Source organism: Hakea prostrata, chromosome 6, assembly GCF_041222555.1.
Source record: "Hakea prostrata isolate BN-2017 chromosome 6, UWA_Hpros_2, whole genome shotgun sequence".
In the NCBI taxonomy this organism is placed as follows: domain Eukaryota; kingdom Viridiplantae; phylum Streptophyta; class Magnoliopsida; order Proteales; family Proteaceae; genus Hakea; species Hakea prostrata.
The window spans coordinates 19,497,955-19,522,426 of record NC_142605.1 but is presented as its reverse complement, the minus strand read 5'-3'; the positions used below and the strand labels follow the sequence as shown (position 1 = coordinate 19,522,426).

Genomic DNA, 24,472 nt, shown 5'->3' with positions numbered 1-24,472 from the left:
GACGACTTAAATTATTCACCCCAAGCTCTTCAAAGGAGCAATTGAGCTCAATGGGACTTTGGATTTCTAGGGAGACAAGATTTGAGAAACACAAGTAGTAACGAGAGGCTAATTAGTGTCTTGACAATTGTGATTAAAAGTGTCACTAACAACTCTATTTATAGCCAAAATGTGGGATTGATTTGAATCCCTATGGATATAAAAAATGGTCTTGTTTTTTTGTCAACCTTATCAACTAACCATTGAAAGCTTAGTTGGTTTGACAATCACTCTAGCACCATTTGTTTATTGGAATAAAGGTAGGGTGGAAAAAAAATTTGAAAAAACAAACTTTTCCATGAAATTTCAAAGTGTTGCTTGTTTGGTTCACTAAAGTGGAAAAGTTGGCAGAGCTTGTCAGTTGAGGTGGCATACTAACTTTCCCACCCCATTCATTTTTAAAACCTCACAAAATAGGTGGGATTTTGTGAAAAAAAATATGAAAAATAACAAAGTAGACCTACATTTAATATTTTTCCACAAAATCCCTTCACTTCATTTCCTTCTCCCTCAACCCATTACATATGGACCAACATGTTTATTTTTTCCACTCCTTTTTTCTCACCCCAACTTTGCAAACAAACGCAACCTCAATGGTCAATTTGTAGAGCGATCATTAGATTGTGTTTGACTTATAAAGCTTGATAGTTGTTCTATACATATGGGGTTGTGCTTCAATGCTGCATAATTAATGCATAGCACTGAGCTATCCATTGTCGGGTTTCAAAGTTGTGGTCGAGATCCACCCTTTTTGCATTTTTGTTTGTTACAATCGGTGTAGTTCAAGAAGTAAAAGAAGAAAAAATAAAAAAATACAAGCAAAATGGGTGATTGAGATCGAAACTCGACTACAAGTTTTGATGTTCACCATTCGCAACTCAGTTATTGCATAGCACTAAATCCAAATGCATAGAGATGATGGTCTCAACCATTAAACTTTTGACACTAATGATCTATTAGGATATTTTGCCAGACAATTGACTTGCATTGTCATTGTCACAGTCACTTAGGGCAATTCAAATACTTTTTACGAAATGCACAATTGTCATAAGGTTTGACCTAATGCTACTTATATCCCATGTGTTCAAATGCAAAAATGTGAAAGTGCATTTTATGCAATTAAAAGATGCCATGTCTCCTAGGCTAAGTGTAGGGTCTTGGCATCTTGTATTTTCTTCACCTTTATGCTTGTGGAGTATGTCCTCTTGTGAGAAGGCATCTTGAGTAAATTCCCTTGGTTTGTTGTCTTCTTCTTGTCTTGAATGTCATTGGGACAGGATATGTTCTACACACTCTCAGGATGATTTTGCCCATAAATGCCAAGTGTGTCAAAATTGTCCTATCTTCACATGAGTAAATTATATTCCAACAAATATTTACCTTGTGTTGTGCTGCTAGGGTTTTCTATCGGCCCTTTTGCGAGCTTTACCATACTTTCATCTGAATGTTTGTTACGATTATTCATCAAGTAAAATTGTTGGGGTAATTGTATTACAAATTCTTCAAACATAGAAATATGAAATTGCAATACAATTGAGAGATGAAGATCTTTAGCAAAACCGAAGAGCTTGTAGTTGCAACCGAACGAACCACCGATCGATGAGGTTGAGTCACACCTTGAGTGTTGTCTTTAAGGTAATTGATGCACCTTCCTACCAAGGGTTATTCGCACCACCACCTCCAAGATAAAGCAACCTCCAACTAGAAGATGAGGTAGTTCTTCTAGTCCCTTCAAGGAGCCAAAAGCTAGAGCACAACACTTAGACAACTCAAGAAAGAAATGACCTTTGTAAAACAAATAATGTGAGTGAGGAGTGTCACAATAGCACACAATATGCAAGGAAGGGTTGGGTTTATATAGGCCCAAACCACACCTCCTCACAAGGGGAGAATCAATTATCCACTAATGGAGAATCAATGGCTTGTCCCTCTTCCACTAATGTGAATAAACCCCCTTGACCTAACCTCCCCACTACTTGGGGAAGTAACTCTCATATTCACTTCTTTGGTGAATATGATTTAACCCATTCAAAGACATTAACCCCCACTCATGGTAATGGCCATGAATGGTCATGAAGTTGAAATGAGAAATCAAGGTCAAGAGTTAGAATTTGAGTAATTCCACCATTCAAGTTAGCCCACCTCATCACCATGAAGGGCCTCCTTTACTCATGGTGCCTCATTACCACCCTTACCTCAAGGGTCCCACACACAAACAAAACAATTAAATAAAAGAAATATAAAAATTAATTTTGAAACTTAATATATAGATAATATAGATTTTAATAAAAAACCTAACAAAAATGACTGTCAATCGGTCCTCTGGGATCTCTTAGTACAAGTCCATTTATGCTAGTTATCAATGAGGTATTTTCCCTCACGAGAGGGGTTGAGACCCATTAACATCTACTAGGAGTTCATGTTCCCTGCCTTTTGACCATTTTCTATTTATTCTTCTTCTAATAGTGCCAGATTTACAAGCTCATTCTCCGCTTTCTCTTTATTTATTGTTTAGCAGTGTTCCATCTAGTGGGTTTTTTTTAAGGCTTTTTTCACCATTTATGCTTTGTCCTTTTTATTTTTATCATATAGTCAAAATATTCTTCTGCGCTGAATAGTCTAATTCAATTCCTCTGTTTTGGTGCTTTCCCTTTCTTTGTTTATTTAGAGCAGAGTCTTGAATACAACCCCCATGGCCTCTTCTTCAGTGGGTCCCTATATGGATCCGGATCCCTAGATGTGATAATACTAGCATCGTTTCCCAACTTGGAAGACCTTCAAAAGTCGGCCACAGGTTTCAACTGGGACACCATAGTGGTGGGGAAAGTAATCACCACAAAAAAGGTTTCTGCATCTATAGTAGCACTATCTCTCACCATTGCTTGAAATTTGGCTCGGGAACTCGAAGTGGAGAGATCAGAATCCATCTCTTCCTTATTCAACTTCAGGATCAATAAGAGATTGCTTTTGCAATAGAGGACAATCCTTAGTTAATCAAAAGCCATCTAATTGTAATCAAACCACATAATCTAGACATACCGATCGGAGATTACGTTTTCACAAGCTTCAACATATGGGTCCAGGCAAGCAATCTACCAACAAATCACCAGAAGCTAGAAATTGTAGAGATTATTGGAAACCAACTGGGAACTTTCCAAATGGTAAACCTTCGTCAATGTCTTCAGGATTTGGGGCGGCCTCTACCAATTTGTATCACTCACAACACTCAAACACCTTTCCGACTTGGAATCTGACTTCTATGATTGGATAATAGCCTGCTTTGGGTAGAACTCTCGTACAATAAAATGCCAGTAATTTGTTTCTATTGTGGTATGCTTGGGCATGATTTTAGGCAACGTTTCTGCAATAATCAAATTGATAGAGACGATATACCCTGATATGAATGTGTCTCAACTCAAGCAATTACCCGGATGTGTACTATGCAATTTGGTGATTGGCTCCACACAAGGGGCGGCCATGTCAGTCCTCCAGTTTTGGAGGTGTTGTGTTTATAGGGCAAAACAATGTTGATTGAAATAAATCTACTCCATCCAAGCCAGACACCAATTCGTCTACATTCACATGTATTGAGTAAACATTGATCTTATTGACCCTCCTAAACCGACGTTAGATAATCTCTTTCTCTCTTTCTTTATCATCAACCTGAGATACCAACGATGGTGCCTCCTAATACATATCGTTTTGCTCGCAGCACAAACTAGGTGAGGTCCACATCAACCCTACCACCCTAGCCAAGCATTCTAACACATGGAAATCCCAACCAGGTCAGCTCCTCAACTCTTCGAGAATCTTCTCATTTTTGGGATTCACATGGATATTGGCTTATGTGGCATTAGCCCAACTCAATCATAGGTGTCACATCTACCCAGCCGGTATCCCATCTGGCATACCCGGGATGTGATCCACAACCCGAAGATCCAAATCGAGCGACCATGCCTCCCACATACACGATAACATAATCATGAACAATATAATCAATGTTTAAAGTAAGCAATAACTAGATCAAATGAATAAGAAAAGATAATCAATCAGAGTGCGGAATTATCAAGTACCAACTTCACATAAAAATAATCTCAAAATAGAGTGATCAGGAGTCACTCCTTCAATAATAGCGGAAAAGTGGTTAATTAAACTTAATTACAATCAGAGTCAAGAGTAAATCCATAAGAGTTAAGGACAATATATATCCAATTATTTAACAGTCATTCAGGGAAATGGGGCACTACACAAAGGTTTCTTCTATCCTAATGAATGTTTCTTCGTAAGTGTGGATGAAGTGAACCCAGCGTGGCCGCTCCCTCACCATGGTGGGGCTAACCCTGGTACGAACCATAATCCTCCTCGGCACAATAATCTTGACTCTCATCATAGCCATCACCCGAAGGGTAGTATGCGGGATCATAGCTCGGTTCCGTATCCTTGACCAGACCTGGACATTGTTGTGTTTGTAGGTCCGAAGACCCGAAGACCCGAAGTGGTGGTAGAAGGGACTTATGGGCCCTACTAGTTGATGATGTGGGGTCAGAACTCCAGTCTATGAACATTGATGATGATGCTCCTTCCTTGAGCACATTATCAGTGTTAAGTTAGAATCTACGCACTGATGAAGAGTGAGACAATTGAGATATCAAACGGACTCCTGTGCACAATCCGAGGGTACTCCGTGAAACTAGACCTCTTGAGTGAACTATAAGAGAAAACCCCATGCAATTTGACCTTGTATATCCCTCCAAGTCCACACCTAAAGTTGCTGAACTATTCTGAAAAATTCTGCAGAAACATGAATTGGTAGATACTATTGGTCGATACTATCGACCCAATGTATCGACCAACAATGTTGCTGAACCCAGGTTTAAAGATTCTCTGGAATATTCTTCTCTATTTATTTATTCCTCGAGACTGGAGCCCTATTCCAACGATTGCAACATCTGAGAACGTGGAAAAGCCTCTCAAGAACTCCTCCTTGGTAATGGTGAAGCACCTTCCCCATTAATCATTGCCAACCACTCACTTTCACTCTCTTGCTCTACTCTCAAGGTATGACTCTCTCTCCTAGTCACTTTCTCACTCATCTTTTCTCTTATTTTACTATTGGGACCATGGCCAAGGCGTAAGGCGTTGCAACCTTGCAAACACCTTGCCATGAGTCTTCTATACCTTATACATTGATGTTTTCTCCGATATTGTTATGATTTATTTACCTCATGATCATTAACTATGCATTTCCATGATTTATTGTTCACCAACTTGCTTTATTTACCAAAACTGAGATGAAGCCTAAGATTAACCTAATCTATACCTTGCATATGATTTCAATATTGCTCCCAAGTGATTCCCTACCTAATCCACTATGTTTTCCCCCAATTTGCATTAAGATATAGCCAATGCCATGATTAACAACTCTTGACCTTGATATGCCAATTTGGGGGTTTCTAAATGGACCATTGGATTATGTAAATTCCTTGATAATTAGTGTCTCTATATTGTGCTTAGACTGTTCCCCAAGTTTCGTATCGATCCGAGATCCGGAAAACCAAATTTGGGCCAAAACCCAAAAAGCCAGCTTGCTGTCCGAGATTCTTTTGGTCGATGCTTGTTGGTCGATACTATCGACCCAATGTATCGACCAACAGAATTGCTGTCAACAACTTTTGCCTAGTTTTGATTCATTCGATCTCCGATTGTTCTGATTTCTTCTCTAACCCTTCATATATGCTTGTTTAGGGTTTTAAGACTATTTGGGCCACTTACTTGTGATCTTGGACCATCCTCTTCTCCAATTCAAGGTAAGGATAGTTATCGACATAATTACATAGGATGTGAAATTTTGACTTGGTGTTCCTAACCTAATGAACATAGTCTCTGTCTCATTTTCTCATCATGTTAGACTTGTTACATATGTCTTTCAACAGTAGCTTTGTGTTTACATTAGTTTCAATTCAATATTATATTTATCAATTTCAATATATGATGAATTATGTCAATGTCATGAATCGAATGTTTACTATGATGTTGTGTAATACCCCCCGTATTTCTAACTCGAGATCCGTATTCCAGGTCCGAAAACCCGAAGGTCTAGTCGGGTGAACTTGTGGAGTATCCGGATTGAAGCCCATGATCCATACCCAGGACCCATGGATCTGAATCCTTTATCTGAAGAGCCTGCCTTGGCTGGAGTTGGGAATTCTGGAAGTCAGGTGTTGTTCAGAGATGTCCGGAATGAAGGTAAGATCTCCCCCATCTCTTATTTAGGGTTAGGTTGGCCTTGGGTATCAACCCCCTAGTAAAAGCACCCTTGTATGGCAAATTACATGGGGGCGGTTACTAGTGGTGGTCGCTTAACCCAAGTGACCGGCCCAAGCGACCTCCCGGTCTGTTTTTGGGGATTTTGCCCTATTTTGCCCCCAGACTTCTATAAAAGGCAACCTCCGTCTAATTAACGATTACTTTATTCGTGGTTGCTTATTTGGGAGTTTAGACGGCTGCGGGGAAGATCCGAAAGAGTCTCTGGAGTACTGACAGTGACTTGGAAGATCAATTCTTTCCTTCTCTGACTATCTGACGTGAGGTATTGAACTAACCCTTCGTTCTTTACTCTTTTTTCTCCGTTAGATTGGTTTTACCCTTTTTCCCTCGTCTCTGTGATTACCCTTGGATATTTTACCCTTTTTTTTTAATCTACTTGAGATGGAATAATCGTAAACGGAACCCTACTTCCGTGAGATGGTTAATCCAATCAAGGAGAGGGTTATGGGTAATCTATTGATGGTGATGGTTAACTTTCTTTCAACCTTTTGGCTTAGGGAGTGTTTAATCCAAGACTTAGGATGAGATTACTCGAAAATCGGATTGAAATCGAGTAATCGAAAGCCTGAGTTTCGGATTGAAACTCACTGTTTTTGGGGCGGTCACTAGTGGCGGTCGCTTAACCTAAGCGACCGGCACAAGCGGCAATCTGGTAAACGATGACCAATTGGATTTCGGTTCCGATTCAAATTGATTCATGTGACTTATATATTCTAATAACCCTGTGTTTAGGTGATTACTGTTTAAAATAAAAGTCTACTAATAGTTACTGGATTCCATTTTACGGACGTTTCAGTTATATGCAAGTAAGGACAGTCTATCTTATCTATCTACATATACTTGAACATGTTAATCTGATAGTTGTTAGTCTTAATCTCTATTGTTATATGCTGCTGTAGTTGTATTTATTTCTAATATACTACTGCTGTTTGCTTTGATTTCATAATTACCTGGTGAATTGTGAATGTTATATGATTATCTATATTTGTCTTAAATATTGTTGATAGACTAAAACCTTGGATCTTGTGACGGATCGCATCCACGGGTTGTCAGGCGGGTAACCGAGACCGACGGGTGGGGTGTGACATGTTGTATCTTGTGAATTGATATGATGAACTTGGGCATGTGATTGCTTAAGTATAACTTGGGATTGAGGAGTACCCTACTGGTGCTTCTGTCCTTGGACATCGGAGGGAATAGTATGGGATGTTCTCCGAAGATGTCCATCGACGCTTTCCCCGGTTATTGGATGACATACATAGGACTTGTCTAGTGGCGTTTGGCTAGGATGTCCCTATCATATCAGACTCGAATCGGAAGGGCATTGAGACCGAACAACCCGTGGTAATAGTGTGGATTTGTGGGCGCTCAAGACCAGTAACCACCCCGTGAGAGGACATAAATTGCATTGCGATTACCCGAAAGGGGCCATTTATTGGTAAGGTTGCAAATGGCTAGACTTGGGCTCACGGGCACTCAAGACCGGTGAAAATGATCCGTGAGGGGGACGTGAGAGCTTCCCGTCTACTATTTGTGGATGACCAATAGGGTTGATGAGTCCGGTGAGTAATATCCGTGACTCTAGTGTGAAGGATCCCGAGAGGGGAGGAATGGACGTATCTGGAACTGACATGATATGATTAAGTAGATGACTTGCATTGGGCTAGGCTTTACCTTGACATGCGCCAATACTTGGACCAAATGGTGATGTGAGAGAGTGGTGACCGAAACCCCAACCATGGATTTGTCCGAAAGGGATGCAAGACCCAATTCCCCCATGGTGATGAGTGACTGAGACTACTTAAAGAAGTATGGTGCTACGACTTAAAGCATGTCTACCCTAGATGACTAGCATACTTAGAGTTAGAATCATATTACATCATATGTCTCACATCATCTGCATCATTTTATGATTATCTTGTGGCTTATGTGTTGTGGAATAACTACCTTACTGAGTTCTTTTGAAGTCATTCCTTTTCTGTTGCAATATTTGCTAGACTACTCTACAGGTGATTACTCTGATGGTATGTTCCCTGAGGCGGACCCGGATACCTCATAATACTATCCAGAGGCTAGCTACAATGAAGACTTCGGTGACGATACTGAAGCAGATCCTTCGGCATATCAGGGTTAGCCCTTGGATAGTTTGGGAGCAACCATGTTGGATCTCTATGGTCTTCACTTTTGAAGAAAATTTATTTATTGTGGAGGACACTTATTGATAACTCTATGAAATAGAGTTAAGATTGATAACTTTTATACTTGAGATGGCTTGATTTAGGAGTATTTTGTCTTTGTTTTAGTGATAGTATTCATTAGGTGTTGTCTTATTTAGTCTTAACATGTTGCATTTTGTTTAGTTCATTATTATCACCATTACATGAATTTCCCTTCTTTTTATTGATGAATTTGACTGTTTCTCTTTCTCTTGAAAATGTAGGTGAAGATTCATAATAGAAGAACCTGTCCTCTAACTTTGTTGTAGAGTTGTTGCTGCATTGCTACAACAACGGAGCGGATATTCTTAGATCCAATTCAAATGGAATTGACCAGAAAGGGCTAACTTAAGTGGACAAAATTCTTGTAAATACATGATGGTTTTCAGCCCTTGATCTCAGGAGGAAAGTCCTAATCCTATGGCCAGAATCTAACCTAATGATTGAAGACATTAATGGAAGAAAGAGAAGAGAGGCAAAAGGGGAGATTGACACACACATTCGGCGAAGGCAAGGAAAGGAGGTAGAAAGCGAATCTTGGGAGCTCTTGTGGAAGCAAGGAGCTCTGGAGTTGCTGATTTGGTTGGAGCTCTTGTGGAAGCAAGGAGTCTTGGAGTTGCTTGATTGCTTGGAGAAGAAAGCTGGAGCTCATGCGGAAGCATTGAAGCCTTAGTTTCTTCTTGTTTTTATAACTCTTATCTTCTTACTTTCTAGTCTCATGTCAACTATACTTGGTTTTATGCATTTGAATTCTGTTATGGGCTAAATCTTAGCTGTGTTGGGATGATAGTAGTACCTAAACCTGAATTTTGATATGTAACTAATCATGTGTTCTTTAGTTTTATTGCAATCCACTTTATTGTTAATGAATTCAGCATGTTATATTGACTAATTTCAGTTCTTGAATGATCTTTTTTGAATGAATGTTATGATTTCATTAATTGAAAAATTAATGAAGTCTAGGTGTTTGTTGAATTGTGTGAGTTAGCATAATCTTTAATTAGGTTGTGTTAATTAGTAGGTTGGGTAGGAATACCCAATTACCTCACATTACCATTGATTGGATTGGGTTTAAATTGCATTCTTAATAGGAATATGCAGATGTTGATTTAGGATGCTAGCTTATGTGTATTGGAAAATACCATATTGCCATTCATTCCAAGTTCTTGATTTATCTTGGGGTTGTAGTATTGCTTTAGTATTTGTGTTATAAAATTCAGGGGAAGGGAAACTTGATTCCTAACACACTCGTCACTCATTAAGTTTCTTCCATTGCTTAATCTACATTTTAGTTCCTTAGTTTTCTTTACCTGTCATTTGGTTATTTAGTTAGTCAATCACCAATTAACCTTGTTAATTTCATTTAAATCAATTTTACTTTTACATTGAAAGTTAAGGATATAATTCTCCGTGGGATCAATACTTTACTTATCATTTATTACTTGATTGCAATACGTATACTTGCGTAATATCTTGAGATATAAGCAACACTTATGCGTAGCTGCCCACCCCCTTTTTTTGTGACAGTTAAACTTGGAGGAATTGTAATAACTTTAAATTTATTTTCATAACTTGGGATTTGTAATTTACCAGTTTTGACCTCACTTTCCGCTTGATTGAAGGAGTGGATTCCGCCAACTGCCTTCTTAATTTATCTGATAGGATATTTACTTCAGCACTTTGATTATCTTTGGTATCTCATTTCCGAATTCTATTATTATCAATTGTTAGTTTAATATTGATTGTTCATAATTGTGTTATTGTCGATGTGGATGATGTGGTCCTTGAACTATGGATCTTCGGGGCTGTGGATCACATCCCGGGTATGCCAGATAGGGTACCGGCTGGCTGGATGTGACAGTTCAGAAACAAGATCCGGCGCTTTTCGCTTCAACAGCTGAGTTGGTGCCCTTGTGGTGTATCCTGTTTTCGCCTATGAGGCATGTTGTGTATCCTCCCTTGTGGCGTGTGGTATGTATGCCCTTGTGGCGTGTGGTGTGTATGCTCTTGTGGCATGTTCTGTATCCGCCCTTGTGGCGTGTTTCGCCCTTGAGGCGAGTGGTATGTAAGCCCTTGTGGTGTGTTCTTGTCTGCGTCAGTGTTCGCCTTTGTGGTGTGTCTCCGCAGGCAGTGGTGGTGGATATGTATATCATATCTAGTATGTTTGTCTGGTTTTGTGGTTGTCACAACCAGTATTCTAAGGGTTTATTGGGCTTGTTCCATCCCTTAGTTTTGGTTTTTGTTCTTCTTTTATTTGGAGTTTTTGTCTGTATTTTCTTTCAAGTTTATGAATGAAATGTTGAATTTTTGACCAAAAAAAAAACCAAATCTTCTCAATGAATTGCTTTGTCACCCAAAAAAAAAATGTGATTCAATAGCATTATGGCTTGTGTCTAAAATCAGTCATTCAGTCAAGCATCTAGCGATTTGCTAATTTAGAAGTTTGATACCTTATCAGTTTCATGAAAAATATCTACTTGTTAATCTGATGCGTCCAAAATTTGCTCTACCTTTAGGTCTTTGAGGAATCACCTGTAAAACAATGTTAGACGTGGCCTAACCTTGGGGTCAGGAGGCCACCTCCGAAGGCTAAGTCAGTTATGGAACTGATCATAAAGCTTTGGCGAGTTGCAGAGCAAAAATTGAATACGAGAGTAAGGGAAACGATTTAGATACATTCTCGTTGTGTATGCTACTTGTTTATATAGGTTTTATCTCTTGTTCTCAGTTGTTGGATTCGTTCGTGATCTTCTTTGGTGGCCATCCAATTGTAGGGTTTTACCCATTTTCTTGGGGGTGGAAGCTTTTTCCTCATAAAGCACGATCTTCCCATGCATCAATGGTAATTTCCATGGTTAACATAATTGCCCACTCCTCATAGTAGCGGTAACCGTTTATAACTTAATTACGTATCCTGAACTCTTTGGGGTCACGTCTAAATCTATAATTGTAGAGTTAGTCGTCCTCACGCAACTAATGGTGTAAACCAAGAACAAATCCCAATGATGGGTTAACTCAAGATATGTTAACTCTTCGGGGTCACGTCTACATCTAACACCTAGTGCGAACGGGTTCAATAATATTTGATCCATATCGTAATCAATTCAAATGAAGATGCTATTGTTGAAAAGGGTGACGGTCACTCAAGTCTTGTTCTAGTTCTATTTCTCCTTGGAGAGGAATGAAATTATTTGAGATATTTAGGAAAGGTGTACAACTTATATTTACCAAAGTATTTTGGATATATTTGTTGTAGGAAAAATGTTTTCCAAGAGCATTATCAAATACATCTTTATATAGCAAATTACATATACATCCCTAGAACTGAAAACTATTACGCATATTATATTTTAGCTTATTTTTATTACAAATGTCCTCTTCTAACCTTTTGTGGGGAGTGACAAAAGTTCAAACCCAATACCTCCTTTAGCTAAAATTCAGATTTGATTTGAATTAGGTAACCATAGGATCATTCAATGCCACATGGCACAATTCTAAACATAAATTATAGGGAATTACGAAGGATGTGAACCCCATGCATTCCCCCTCCAACTGGGTGTGTGGGTCCCCCAATTGTTATGACTGGTTTGATGAGAAATAAAAAAAGAACTTTAAAAATTAAAAGCAATTATAGCATTTAACTCCCTCGGCCGTAGACTTGTAAATGGATAATCGAAATCCGTCTCTAAATTCGCATTTGTATTGGTTTAAGGGTGTCCATATCCAAAAATTTTCTTATTGAAAAAAATTGTATACATCCGATAAGCAACTGGATTTGAATTCAGATAATTGCGTATTAGGTCAGATAATATCATGATAAAAATTTATCCAGATATAGTAAAAGTATTTAACATTTTTTTCCCTGAAAAGGGATGATAATCGGATTTGGAAATTGGTAATCGGTAATAGGATAATCAGAAATCGAAAATTATCCAGTTAGAGTAAAGTATTAAACATTACTTTCTCTTAAAAAAGGTAGATAATCGGATTCGAAAACCTATAATCGGTAATAGGAAATTGAAAATAAAAAATAAAAAAAGTGATAGTCACCAATGAAAAATCAGATAATTTATCCGATTGGATTATTAGCCGATATCCATTAAAGTTATGGATTCGAATTTAGATACCTTATTTAAATTTCCACCAAATTTAGATTCGGATACTAGTGGATCCGAGCAAAATCCGATCCTTTTTTTTTCTTTGTTTCCGGTACTGGTGCTTTTTTAATACTGGAAATGAAATGCAGCTGGATGGGTGTGAACCCAAGACCTCCCCATGGGAATATGAGCTTTTAATGGCTCAACTAATCCACCGTTGGCAATCCGATTGTTTTACATTGTTTTACGGGTCCACTCCCCAGTGCTACCTTCTGACATTTGCTATTCCTTTGAAAATATTGACAAGTATGCAAAATTAACCGTCACGATTGTCCGATCAGATATTCCTTGATGAAACAGGTCAATCCGTGACTCTGGACTCTTGAGAGTCTGGACTGACGATACAAAGGAGCCGGCACAACAACCTCCCTTAGCGTGCGTGTATACATCTCGGAAGCCGAGAAACGAAAACGTACTTCCTCTTCCAAATTCCGAAGGCTTCAATCCAGGAAGATTGAAAAACCTGAAAACCCAAGCGATTATCTCAGGTTCAAAGATCTGTGAAGCAATCATCGCGGATCTCACCTTGAGCTTTACTTATAAGTACGAGAATTGGCACCGATTAGGAAAGTGTAGCAGATCCGTAGTCATCAATGGATGATTCTCAGGGAGGAATAGAGAAAGAGAAAGGGATTTCTTCGACTTCCCCAATTTCTGTCATTTCGAATTTTTGGAAAGGTAATGTCATTTCACGGTTTTGCTGTAAATAGTACCGATTTCTTATAGTCCGGTGCTGTTACCATTTGGTAGTGTCACTTAAATCACTTGTATGTATGGTGATATTCAATTTATCTGATATAAATCAGCTGATGTATTAATTGAAAAAATTTGGGTGCGGACGTAGCGATTCAAATGATGTTATTATGTAATCCGCATGAGGGAAGAAGTCACAGGCAGTTTTTTAATTTAAATTTTGATACAACGAATGGATTTATCAGAACAGTGTCTGCTGCTTAAACTCTAAGGTAGATGGAAATGAATCTATCATTGGAATTTAAACCGCGGAAAACGCTTACATGCTCAATAACTAGGCCAATTGCGTTCAATGATGCCCAAGCAGTATACTGAAGGGATAGATAGAAGAAGACAAGAAGTTACTGTAGAATGTGAATGGTGAAGTTCTGACTGATGAGCATGTGTTTTTTCATTTGTAGTCTATTTTATGGAGGATTACCGATGCAAGCTATGAGATCCCATTTTGTTTTCTGTAGATTGGATCTTGGGGGAATACAGTGGGTAAATTTGGTGTACATTACCTTCTCTAGATCTCATTTTGGAGAGCGCACTCAATTTTAACGCCCTGTATTCCATATGTCTCTGACATGAAATAAAGTGAGAATTCAGGAGGAAATAAAAGAAGGCTAGCAAATCTTTTCGGGTGTGGGTTATTTTTGTTGCCATTGTAATTTGTTTACTGGTTTATTTTATGAGTTGCTTTAAGTTTAGTTTGACATAGGATTACAGTTGCTGGAAAATTTTATACGTTGGTACTTGATGGTGACCTCTTTTATTAGAGTGATAAGTATACCAAAATTACATTGTCGGCATCTAGAGCCTCATATTTCTTTGTTTATGGTGCTTTTGAACAGAACCTCTATGTGCTACCATGTTGAGCATATTTCTTGTAAACTACTTGTTGCACTGCAAACTTGATACAATCCTAGAATTATTTGTTGGGTAAAAAAGTGAAAGGATTTATATCTCTATTTGGTCATGTCTTTTTCATCAATTTTTGTTATTTAAATTCCTTATTGCACTGCAAACTTGCTTGAAGCATAGAAGTTATTGGTATGCAGAAAGGTTAAAGAAGTTAAATCTCAATTTATCAAAGGAAAATCCAGTTTGCCTGCTTATTTAGTGTTGGCCATTTGTTGCTGCAGAATTTGATTTGGAGAAGGAAAGAAGTCTGTTGGATGAGCAGGGGATTCGGATTGCTGAAAATCAGGAAAATAGTCAGAAAAACAGGCGTAAACTTGCAGAGAGTACTCGAGGTATTAAATGTACAATTTGCCCTTCTGATTAACGCAATTCTATTTAGTCATTCAATAATGTCTGATGTATTGGCATGATTATATCATTGACAAGTGTGTCAAACTGACTAGCTTTTGGTTGTTGGAATTTATATCAGTTACTGATAATTTAATCTTGTCTTTGAAAGCTTTGCATTTATTGCTTTGGAGCTATAAATTAAGTTGCAATTTAATGCACATTTAAGGGCTTGCCTTCTGACAAAAAGGGGCTTCCTGTCAACAGAGTTCAAGAAAGTTTCAACTGAAGAAAAGTTGAGTTCTTTCAATTCCTTGCTTAAGGCTTATCAGGAAGAAGTGGATAATCTTACAAAGAGAGCAAAATTTGGAGAGAATTCATTCCTTAGCATCTACCAGAAGCTTTATGAGGCTCCAGATCCATATCCAACTCTTGCTTCACTTGCTGTAAGTACCAGGTTGTTGCATATAAGTTGTACTCTCATTATAGGTTGAGGTTCTGACTTCTGATCCATAATTCCTCTTTATTTAACATCAAAGGAAGAATGATAGTATTGCGTTCTGTTGTAATGTGAGCTTTTGAGCTCTTTGGGTATATTTTCAGTTCCTTCTAGGGTCTAGTTGTTTTTACCTTATTTCTCTTGCCTGTAGTCTCATAAGGCACAATACATTATTTTCCCAACTCTCTCATTCTATATGGTGTCAGAGCAGGAAATACTTTTGGGACTCATGCTGTAGCCCTAACACCTAGCTTCCTTCACCTCTCTCTCCTCTGTCTTGCCTTTCATGCCCTCACTTTCCTCTCTTCTTTGTTTTTGACTTTGCTTCCCTTCATTGTCTTCCTCGTAGGACTTGAAAACTAACTCCTCTGAGGACGTAACACTTTTACTTCTAAAGAGAGTTATGCAGCCTAAATCATGTGCTATTACATGACTTAGCATAATGAAATGAAAGACTGAATAAAAGGCTTGAAATGACATTTCTGCTCCTGACTTAGTGTTGGGAAGAATTATGTATATGCCACTGCCTAACTGAAATTATTAACATGCTGAATGAACTAAGTATTAGTATACTACTAACAGAGAAGTGCTGCTAGGCAGCAAACCCTAGGAGCTTCACTTTGTAAGTGGCCATGTTTATATTCTGAGACAGCTTGATATATCAGCTTTCAGGCAATCTAATGTTACTTAAAGGAAAGCCATAATTCTCTTTAATACTTAACAGTATTGAAATTATCAGTAGTAGTTCTGTCGTTGTACATGAGATGATAGAGGATACCTTTTAATTTTTTAAGAATAAATCTAGGATTAAATACTGTGCTAGTATGCTTGCTTGTTCTGCCTTTCTCTCCTTATCTTTCAACATATTGCATATTCATCATCGTCTGCAGTTAAAAATGACCAAAACATTGTGGTTTGGGCTGTTGTGATTGATCGAACATGAAATGTAACCACATCCACTCAAAGTGTGCATTGCATGTAAAGTAATGGGACTTTCTTTTTGAATAAAAGTAAAGTAATCAGAATATTTTTTTAAGTTTACTATCAGGTTAGCCTTACTAGATAGCATTATCTCATTAGCGAGTGCCTGGTATATGGAAATATTTATACTTCTTTTCACAATAATTTTGGTAAAGTGACTTTTATTCCCTGTATGTAAATGATTAATAGGATTTGAAATTCATTTCCATACTTAACTGTTCATAACTTTTCCCAATTGTTGTTTCCCATACTTTGTCTTGCAATTTTCTTATTCTCCTTTCCACTGGTTTGTTCTTGTTCTCAACACAGGAGAAAGATTTGAAGTTGTCTGAACTTGAATCTGAGAATCGAAAGATGAAAGTTGAACTTGAAGAGTACAGGACTGAAGCTACTCATTTAAAGAATCAACAAGCAACAATAAGAAGACTTGAAGAGCGGAACCGCCAGTTAGAACAACAGGTTGCCTTTGATATTTAAATATGGTTGATTGTGCTGTGACTTGTTTTTGTGGTATATGTGCTGTTATGAACCTTTTAGCATTGATGCTGGTTATGTTTCAGAGGTCAACATATTTGAGACAACTGAACGGGCTTAAGCTTGTAATAGAACTGAAAGTGTTTGACCAAAATTAGTGAATATTGAATTGAGCACTCTACATGAACACAACATAATGCAGAAGTAGGGTAGGACATAGGGCATGAATTGTGAAGTATTTGGTGAGTTGGAAGGATGTTTAATATGCTGAACTGATCTTGAAAAAATATTGTTATCATGTGTAGTTGAGATTCAGTTTGAAGGTGTTGAAAGTACAAGATTTGTGGAGAAGTGAGGAATATGGACACATGTTTGAACCATTGGCATGCTTGGAAATATTGGTTACTGGAAATTTTCCTGTAATAATAGAGGCTTGTTACTAGGAGGGTCCTCTGTCATTCCTACTATTTTTGTTGTGTTGGAGATCTTCTGAATACTCAGTTTAATGTGCTGAACTGATCTTGAAAAAAATATTGTTATCATGTGTAGTTGAGATTCAGTTTGAAGGTGACGAAAGTACGATGTTTGTGGAGAAATGAGGAATATGGATGCATGTTTGTACTGGAAATTTTCCTGTAATAATAGAGGCTTGTTACTAGGAAGGGTCCTCTGTCATTCCTACAATTTTTTTTGTGTGTTGGAGATCTTCTGAATACTCACTCATCACTGAAGTCAAGAGCTTGGGGTTCTATTCAAGTCTTCAAGGAATTTGGTTGAAGGATGCTATTCCAAGGATCACTTCTCCACAATACTTGGATGGTGTTATATTTTCTTGGATCTCTTAATAGTAGAAGTTTTTTTTCATACAGAAGGATCATTTAGGGTATCCTAAATGATTCTGAATGGCTGACAATAAATTGGAACATAATTGTTATCAATAAGAGTGAAATGAACTTACACGATTGATGCAGCCCCAGTTTACTGAGGGCCACTGTTTCCAAGATCTTTTATAAGAGAACCAAGTCATATGGGACTGATAAAGGGTTTCTTGAAATTTTGGTTAGTGACCTCTGAACTCTTTGGTTGGATTAATTGGAATGGAGTAATATCAAGGACGATGGGGGTTAGTTTTGGAGAAATTTAGAATAATGGGCTGTATAGATGGATGGACAGGTTCTTAAGATGTGGGATGAAAAGTCATTGGAATGGGTTGAATTTTGGAGGGATGTAGTTAATGATATAGGGATATGATCTCTCAAGCTTGGATGATTAAGTTTGAAGATATGGGGGTTCCTGTTTTTAGGAGTTTGAGGGGGTACAAAAATTCAAGAAAATATTTTTATTTTGAAATCCAACGGTCAGGATGGGGTTAAACTAGGATCTTAAGTCACTAGGATTTTGGGGATGATGTACCTAAATTGTAGGATAGATCTAACTGTCAGATTAGCATATATATGACCCTCAAGAAAAATAGAAAAAAAGGGAAATATGAGAAGGGCTGGAGTGCAGGCTGCTAGATACCTGGATGGAGCCTTGTTAGGATTGAATACTCAGATGGAGAATGGAAGTTGAACTCTGATCTTCAACCATTGTAGGTGTCTAGGCTTGATTCACCTAGAACCTTCCTAAAGTTTGGATCTTCAAACTGATTGACAGAACCAAAGTAAACACACAGAAAGTGCTTGAAGGGAAGCTTCTTTTCATTCATTCAGATTTGCTCTAATCTATTCGATGGGGGGCTATTTATAGCATTTGCATTTCATAAGAAGTCCTACTCAAATTAGGACTTAGAAACTAAATTAAACTGGGACAACGGAAACTGACTGACTTAGACTGAGTCAGTTGAGATTTGAAGATCTGATTTAATTTTCCAGGTTTCATTATTTCTCTAATTGGTTCAAGCTTGACCAGTGAGTCATTATGGTCTTTCGAGAGCTTGTTAATTTAACATCAACCAGTGTCTGATCAGTATTTGAAGCCGACCAATGAGGTTGACTTATCTGATCTGGATGTACTTGTGATCTTGTGAGAGAGATGTCTAGCCTGAAACTTGGGTTCATTCTACCTGCCTGCCATCAAGATGGTATGTCTTTTGAACATATGATTCATATTAAAGATGCATAATAATAAGTTAATAACACAAAAATAAACTAACTCGTAAATTTTTCATCCCAAAAGTTTGAACTGCTAGGTAGAGGGACTCCCACGCATATAAGGATAGGCTAGTTAGCAGTATAGGGATGGGACTAAACTCCCAACTAAATTGAACTAGTAATTCCCTCCAATAGGTTGTTTGACATTGGAGGAAACATTAGGTCAAAAGACTCAGGTCTGATGGAGTGATTAATAGCTAAGTATCTAGGTACCCAAAGATGCCAATAGCGTGCCAACTTCTAGAACAACAGGCCTCTTAATGATCCTCTGAAAGAGCACCATCCAAAACAGGTTAAAAGGATTCAGACCAGGTTCCTGTCCTGGACTCCTGGCTGATGGGTTAAATGGACCTAAGTAATGGCTGATGTAGTTAGAAGCATAGAGAAGGAAAATATATGTATATATAATCCAGGTGTAGTTACTGTTCACATGAACAGTAGCATGAGTTACTGTTCATGTGATATTTTGGTTATGTTCATGCAAGCATTGCTGTGTGCTCACTGGTCTTTTCAGACTAACTACTTTCTGGTTTTATTTCTATTTTTATAGTTGCGTCTAGTTTATTGCCTTTTCAGATATTAGTCTATCTGATTTAGAAAGGGAAGAATTTGCACCACTATCTCTATTTCAGTTCAAACATGGGTTTGGTTCACAGAGTATGTTCTGAGAAGATTTACCATCCAAAAAAGGGGCCTCAATAAAGTATACAAATCATATGTTAACCATTCTTCAGGTGTTACTTTTTGTTTTATTCCGAATTAAGAAATTAGCAGAGCAAGAAAATGGATATGCTCATGCAAAACAGCTTTTTTGATAGGTGCTCTAATTATTATTTAGTCCTTCATTTTCTTTTATTGTTTTCGAGCAAGTCGTGCTGCTATTACTTAAGTAATTAAGTCTTAATTACTTCTTTATCAAGAGACTTCTATTTTTATGTTACTTTCCTTTTTGGCTCTAGCCATGAGCATGATATATGCAGACCTTAGAGCCTCCCCAATGTTTTAACTGAAGTTAATTCATTATTTTGCTTTGCCCAATGCAAAACTGTGACATGCAGCGAGGTGACAGGCCTTTCGAGTAAGTGAGATGTCTAGCGAGAATGAGAGGCTTCATCCACTCAATTCCACTTTTCTGTCCCCTTCTCCCTTTATTTTCTCTATTGAGATCTGATCCTCTGTCAGATGTCAACTGCTGCAATTAACAGTACCTAACCTAGCCTTGTTTGGCTGATGGTATCGTCAATAAAACTCCCCGTAGTGCTGATATCGGTTGCTGGTTGCCGAAGTCAGAGGCCACACCGTGGTTTCAGATCTCGGAATATTCTCAGATTTGCTTTTGTATCTTGCAATTCAAGGAGGATTTGTTGCTGATATCTTGTGGTCAGATCACCTCATAAGGAGCTTCACTCGACCAACTTTTGGGGGATTTGATCTCGGTTCAGAGAGACATACAGATCACCCAACTGACTTGTTCAACTATTTATCATTGCAACTCCGAACCTTCATATCTCTGATTCTCTGCAGCCAACTCCATAATCATGTGAGTACTGGAGGTATCAATCCCTGTTCACCGTCTTCTCTACTCATCCTTCATTGGGCATAGATCTATTAGCTGGCTTCATCTTTCTCTTATGGTTATTAATTGTCTGGGTTTGTCTTTCTCTTTTAGTTATTAATTTCAGAACTTTCCATTACTGTGAAACTGCAATGCTTCAGCAGCCACCCACTGTTTGGATCTAAGTTTCTTGGAAGTTCTTCAGCCTTTGAAGGCTCAAATTTGATTGGAATATAGAGCCCACTAAGAATTTTAGCTGCTGATTCTGATCTGAGTAGTTTTTATCATGTTTTTGGACTTCTTTCCCCACCTGCAGTAGCACCTTTATAGCTGCTGATTCTCTCATTGGGTTGGGGTTATTTTAATGTATTGTGGGGGCTTGGGAGTTAAAAGACCATAATATTCTACTGTTTATAGTTCTGAGTTTCATTTTTTGGTTTTGATTAAAGTAATAACTGTTACCTATATTTGGCTTTGATTATGCTTCTACTTGGGGTTATTTAGTGATACATAAGACTTCCATTAATGGTTCCACAAAGTTTGATGCTAGGCCAATGGCCATGTTGGAAGATATCAGTGATTCACCAAAACAAGAAAGAGGCTGAAAACAGAAACTCATAGTTGTAACTTCAGAGAGATAAGCAGCAGAACTGAAAATGGCAAGATAGAAACTGTAAATTGCAATTATCAAATAAAACTTCCCAAAACAGTAACCTGATTGAGAACTTCCAGAAGCAGAAAGTACTCAAAGTAGTAGAAAACAAAAATGGAAACTGATCCAAAATTAGAAACCAATGAATAAAGTTCTGAAAATACTATTGAACCATCGAGTAGAAGGTGAAGCCAAAATAGAAACCATGGGATTTAGATTAGAAACCAAAGAAATGAATTTACAATTGAGAAAGAGTATAGAAGCTAGACTCCCTAGAGCGTTAATTTGGCAAGTACTAGAGAAAAGAAGTGTTGCAAGTAAATATGTAGATATAGTTAAGGATATGGATGATGGTTCGGTGACTAGTGTTAGAACAGTGGGGGGACAAAGTAATGAATTCCCGATAACAGTTGGGCTACATCAAGGGTCAACTTTAAGCCCATATCTATTTGCACTATTAATGGATGAATTAACCAAAGACATTCAATATGAGGTCCCCTGGTGTATGCTTTTTGCAGATGATATTGTGTTGACTAATGAGACCCAAGTGGGGATTAATACCAAATTAGAATCATGGAGAGTAGCTTTGGAATAAAAAAGCTTTAAACTTAGTAGATCGAAGATAGAATATCTAGTTTGTAACTTTAGTCATGATCGGACAGATGATGAGGTGGTGATACTTGACGATAAAGAGATTCCTCAGAGTGATTGTTCTAGGTACCTAGGTTCAATCATAAGTAAAAGAGGTGATTTAGAGGATGAGGTTTCCCAAAGAATTAAAATAGGGTGGATGAAGTGGTGAGGTGCGTCCGGGGTCTTATGTAATCGGCGTATTCCATTAAAGCTTAAAGGAAAATTTTGTAGGACAGTTGTTCAACTAGCTATGATGTACGGTGCAAAGTGTTGGGCTGTTAAAAAGAATCATATAGATAAACCAGTGTAGCAGAAATGAGGAGGCTAAGATGGATGAGTGGCAAAACTAGGATGGATAAGATAAGAAATGATCATATTAGAGTTGGTTTGGGAGTTGCTCCCATAAGTGATAAGCTTCGAGAAAATCGTTTGAGGAGGCACGGCCACGTTCAACGGAGACCTATAAATGCCCCTGTACGGTGAAGTGATATAATCCATATTGAAGGAACTAGAAGAGCTAAGGGTAGACCTAAGATAACCTTAGGAGAAGTGGTGAGAAATGATATGTATAGCTTTAGGCCTTGTATCTAGCATGGCCTCGAACAGAACTGATTGGAGTGCAAGAATCCATGTAGCTGACCCCATTTAGTTGGGACAAGGCTTATTGTTGTTGACTTGTTGTTGTTGTTGTTGTTGTTGTTGTTGTTGTATAGAAGCTAGCATAAATTGTGGTTACAAGCAAGTTATCTTGCTGCCGCAGGACTCGGGTATAATTGCCAGCAGATTGTTGAATTGATGCGAGAGGAAACTGGCAGCAAGAACATTAGGTCCTCTTCCAAAAAACTGAGGGAAGTTAGATTACTGCAAGCCAAAATAGAAACAGCGAACTGACGCACATAGGAACGGATATAAAGCAGAGTCTAACCTTTGATTGATTGAAAAAGAAGATAGCACCGCAGAAAGAAGGAAGAAAGGATATTTTCGGGCCTGATAGCTACACTACCTAGGCTGTGACTGAATTACCATAGTCCAACATAGAGTATGGAATTTTAACTCAACAAAAATCGTGGGATCTAGTGGCCCTTCTGCTTAATTTGTAATGAACTTAGGAATCAAAAGAATAGGAAGATTCTGGGGTGGGACCGTGGGAGTAGCTTGTCTGCGTATCAAGTTCTCCGATTGAAACTAAACAATGATAATAGAAAGTGCATGGAAATAGAAACTCCTACTTTATGCATAGCTAATAATTAAGTTGCAATACAAGAACTAGAAACTGATTGGAAATTTGGAATAAAAACTACATAATGAGAAATTTAAAACATCATGGTAGCTCCCATCATTTCTATGTGACCTGTCCACATGGGCTGACAAATCTGTCAAAGATCTTTTTAATTCCTGCTGCATGATTGTTAGGCAGGACATGGGTTTTGATGTACAGGCTTAAGTTAAATCAGTATATAGGGTCAAGTTGGAGTCTGAATATGACCCAAGTCAAATGCTAGAAATGGGTTTCGTTTGGCCTGCTTTTATCTTAACCATCTGGACTATTGAGGGGCCTGTTTGGCTTGGGATGGTGCTGCATCATTTAGGCTGTTCTTGCCTTACATTTAACTTGAGCTTTTGGCAGGAGGTTGTAGTTCTTTATTTGTTATAATGTTTTGGTTTGAAGTTCACATATCATGCGATTGTAGCTCCCTCACCACTCTCTTTATGTATGCATCATCTGCAATACAGTTTTGAAATGTATATATACTTGCCTCCTTAAACTCATTTATCATTTCTTATCTATGGATTATAGATACGAGTTTAGATGGAAGAGAAAGTAAAGGAAATTGTGGAGATTAAGCAACGGAGCTTTGCAGAAGAGAACCAGAAAACACTCGAGGTTCTAAAAGAAAGGTATGTTTTTCTTTGATGTCATCTAAAGTTAGGAAGGGAACTCATAGTTGTCATGGCATCTAGGAGACCCTAGGCATTGGAAGAGGGACAAAACAAGGCAAAACCAATAATGCAGTTATGTAACAATAGGCAACACGACCCCTTGACAACTGTGCTTCTGTTTCTTTTGGATGAGAAAATTCCTTTGATGCCTTCTAATTGTGAGAATGTTCTGTGATCATGTGGAGGCAGGGAGCGGCTGTTGCAGGACCAGTTACGGCAAGCTAAAGATAGTGTTTCAAACATGCAGAAATTACATGAACTTGCACAGAGCCAATTGTTTGATTTTCGTGCTCAGTCAGGTATATTGCTGTTTTTTTTTTTTTTAGTTTGTTATTATTATGTTGGCTTTCAGTCTCGTTATCATTTTGCCTTTTTCTTCCCATTGCCTCTTGAAACACTGTTATTGACTAGCATTCTTTGTCCATTCTCTTTCTGTAAGAAGTTCTAAACTACGCTTTTTCATCTACTGTTTCAGAGGAGGAAAGAGCAGCTAAGCAATCAGAAGTGAATCTTCTAATGGATGAAGTGGAACGAGCTCAAACACGTCTACTTAGCCTTGAAAGGGAAAAGGTGCATTTTAAGTCAATGCTCTCCATTATGTAATCCTGCTGTGTCCTTCTGACTAGCAACTGAAAGATACTCATCGTATGCAGGGCATAACGTTAATTTCAAATAGTTGCTTTAATGTATAAATGCATGGGTGTTCTGATTTATCATATTTTTGTAGGCAAAGATTCATAAGCACAATCTATTATAAACTGTGTGAACAGTTGGTTTTAGCAAACCAATGACTCTTCGGTAAGTTTTAGACCTTAAAAATCAGCCAGTCAAAACACAGAGTTAAAATTCAATCAATTGC

At 38.0% G+C, this 24,472-nt stretch overlaps 1 protein-coding gene across 1 annotated transcript in view; it reads left to right on the top strand.

Annotated features, from left to right (window-relative positions):
* Positions 1 to 13,090: 13,090 nt before the first annotated feature.
* Positions 13,091 to 24,472, top strand: part of LOC149012475 (protein CASP) — a 37,033-nt gene continuing 25,651 nt past the window's right edge. The window contains exons 1-7 of the mRNA XM_089159690.1: positions 13,091 to 13,417; positions 14,620 to 14,730; positions 14,993 to 15,171; positions 16,515 to 16,664; positions 23,483 to 23,571; positions 23,803 to 23,912; positions 24,089 to 24,183. Coding sequence (XP_089015816.1) covers positions 13,333 to 13,417; positions 14,620 to 14,730; positions 14,993 to 15,171; positions 16,515 to 16,664; positions 23,483 to 23,571; positions 23,803 to 23,912; positions 24,089 to 24,183 — 819 coding nt within the window. The 5' untranslated portion in view covers positions 13,091 to 13,332. The remainder of the gene's footprint in view (positions 13,418 to 14,619; positions 14,731 to 14,992; positions 15,172 to 16,514; positions 16,665 to 23,482; positions 23,572 to 23,802; positions 23,913 to 24,088; positions 24,184 to 24,472) is intronic.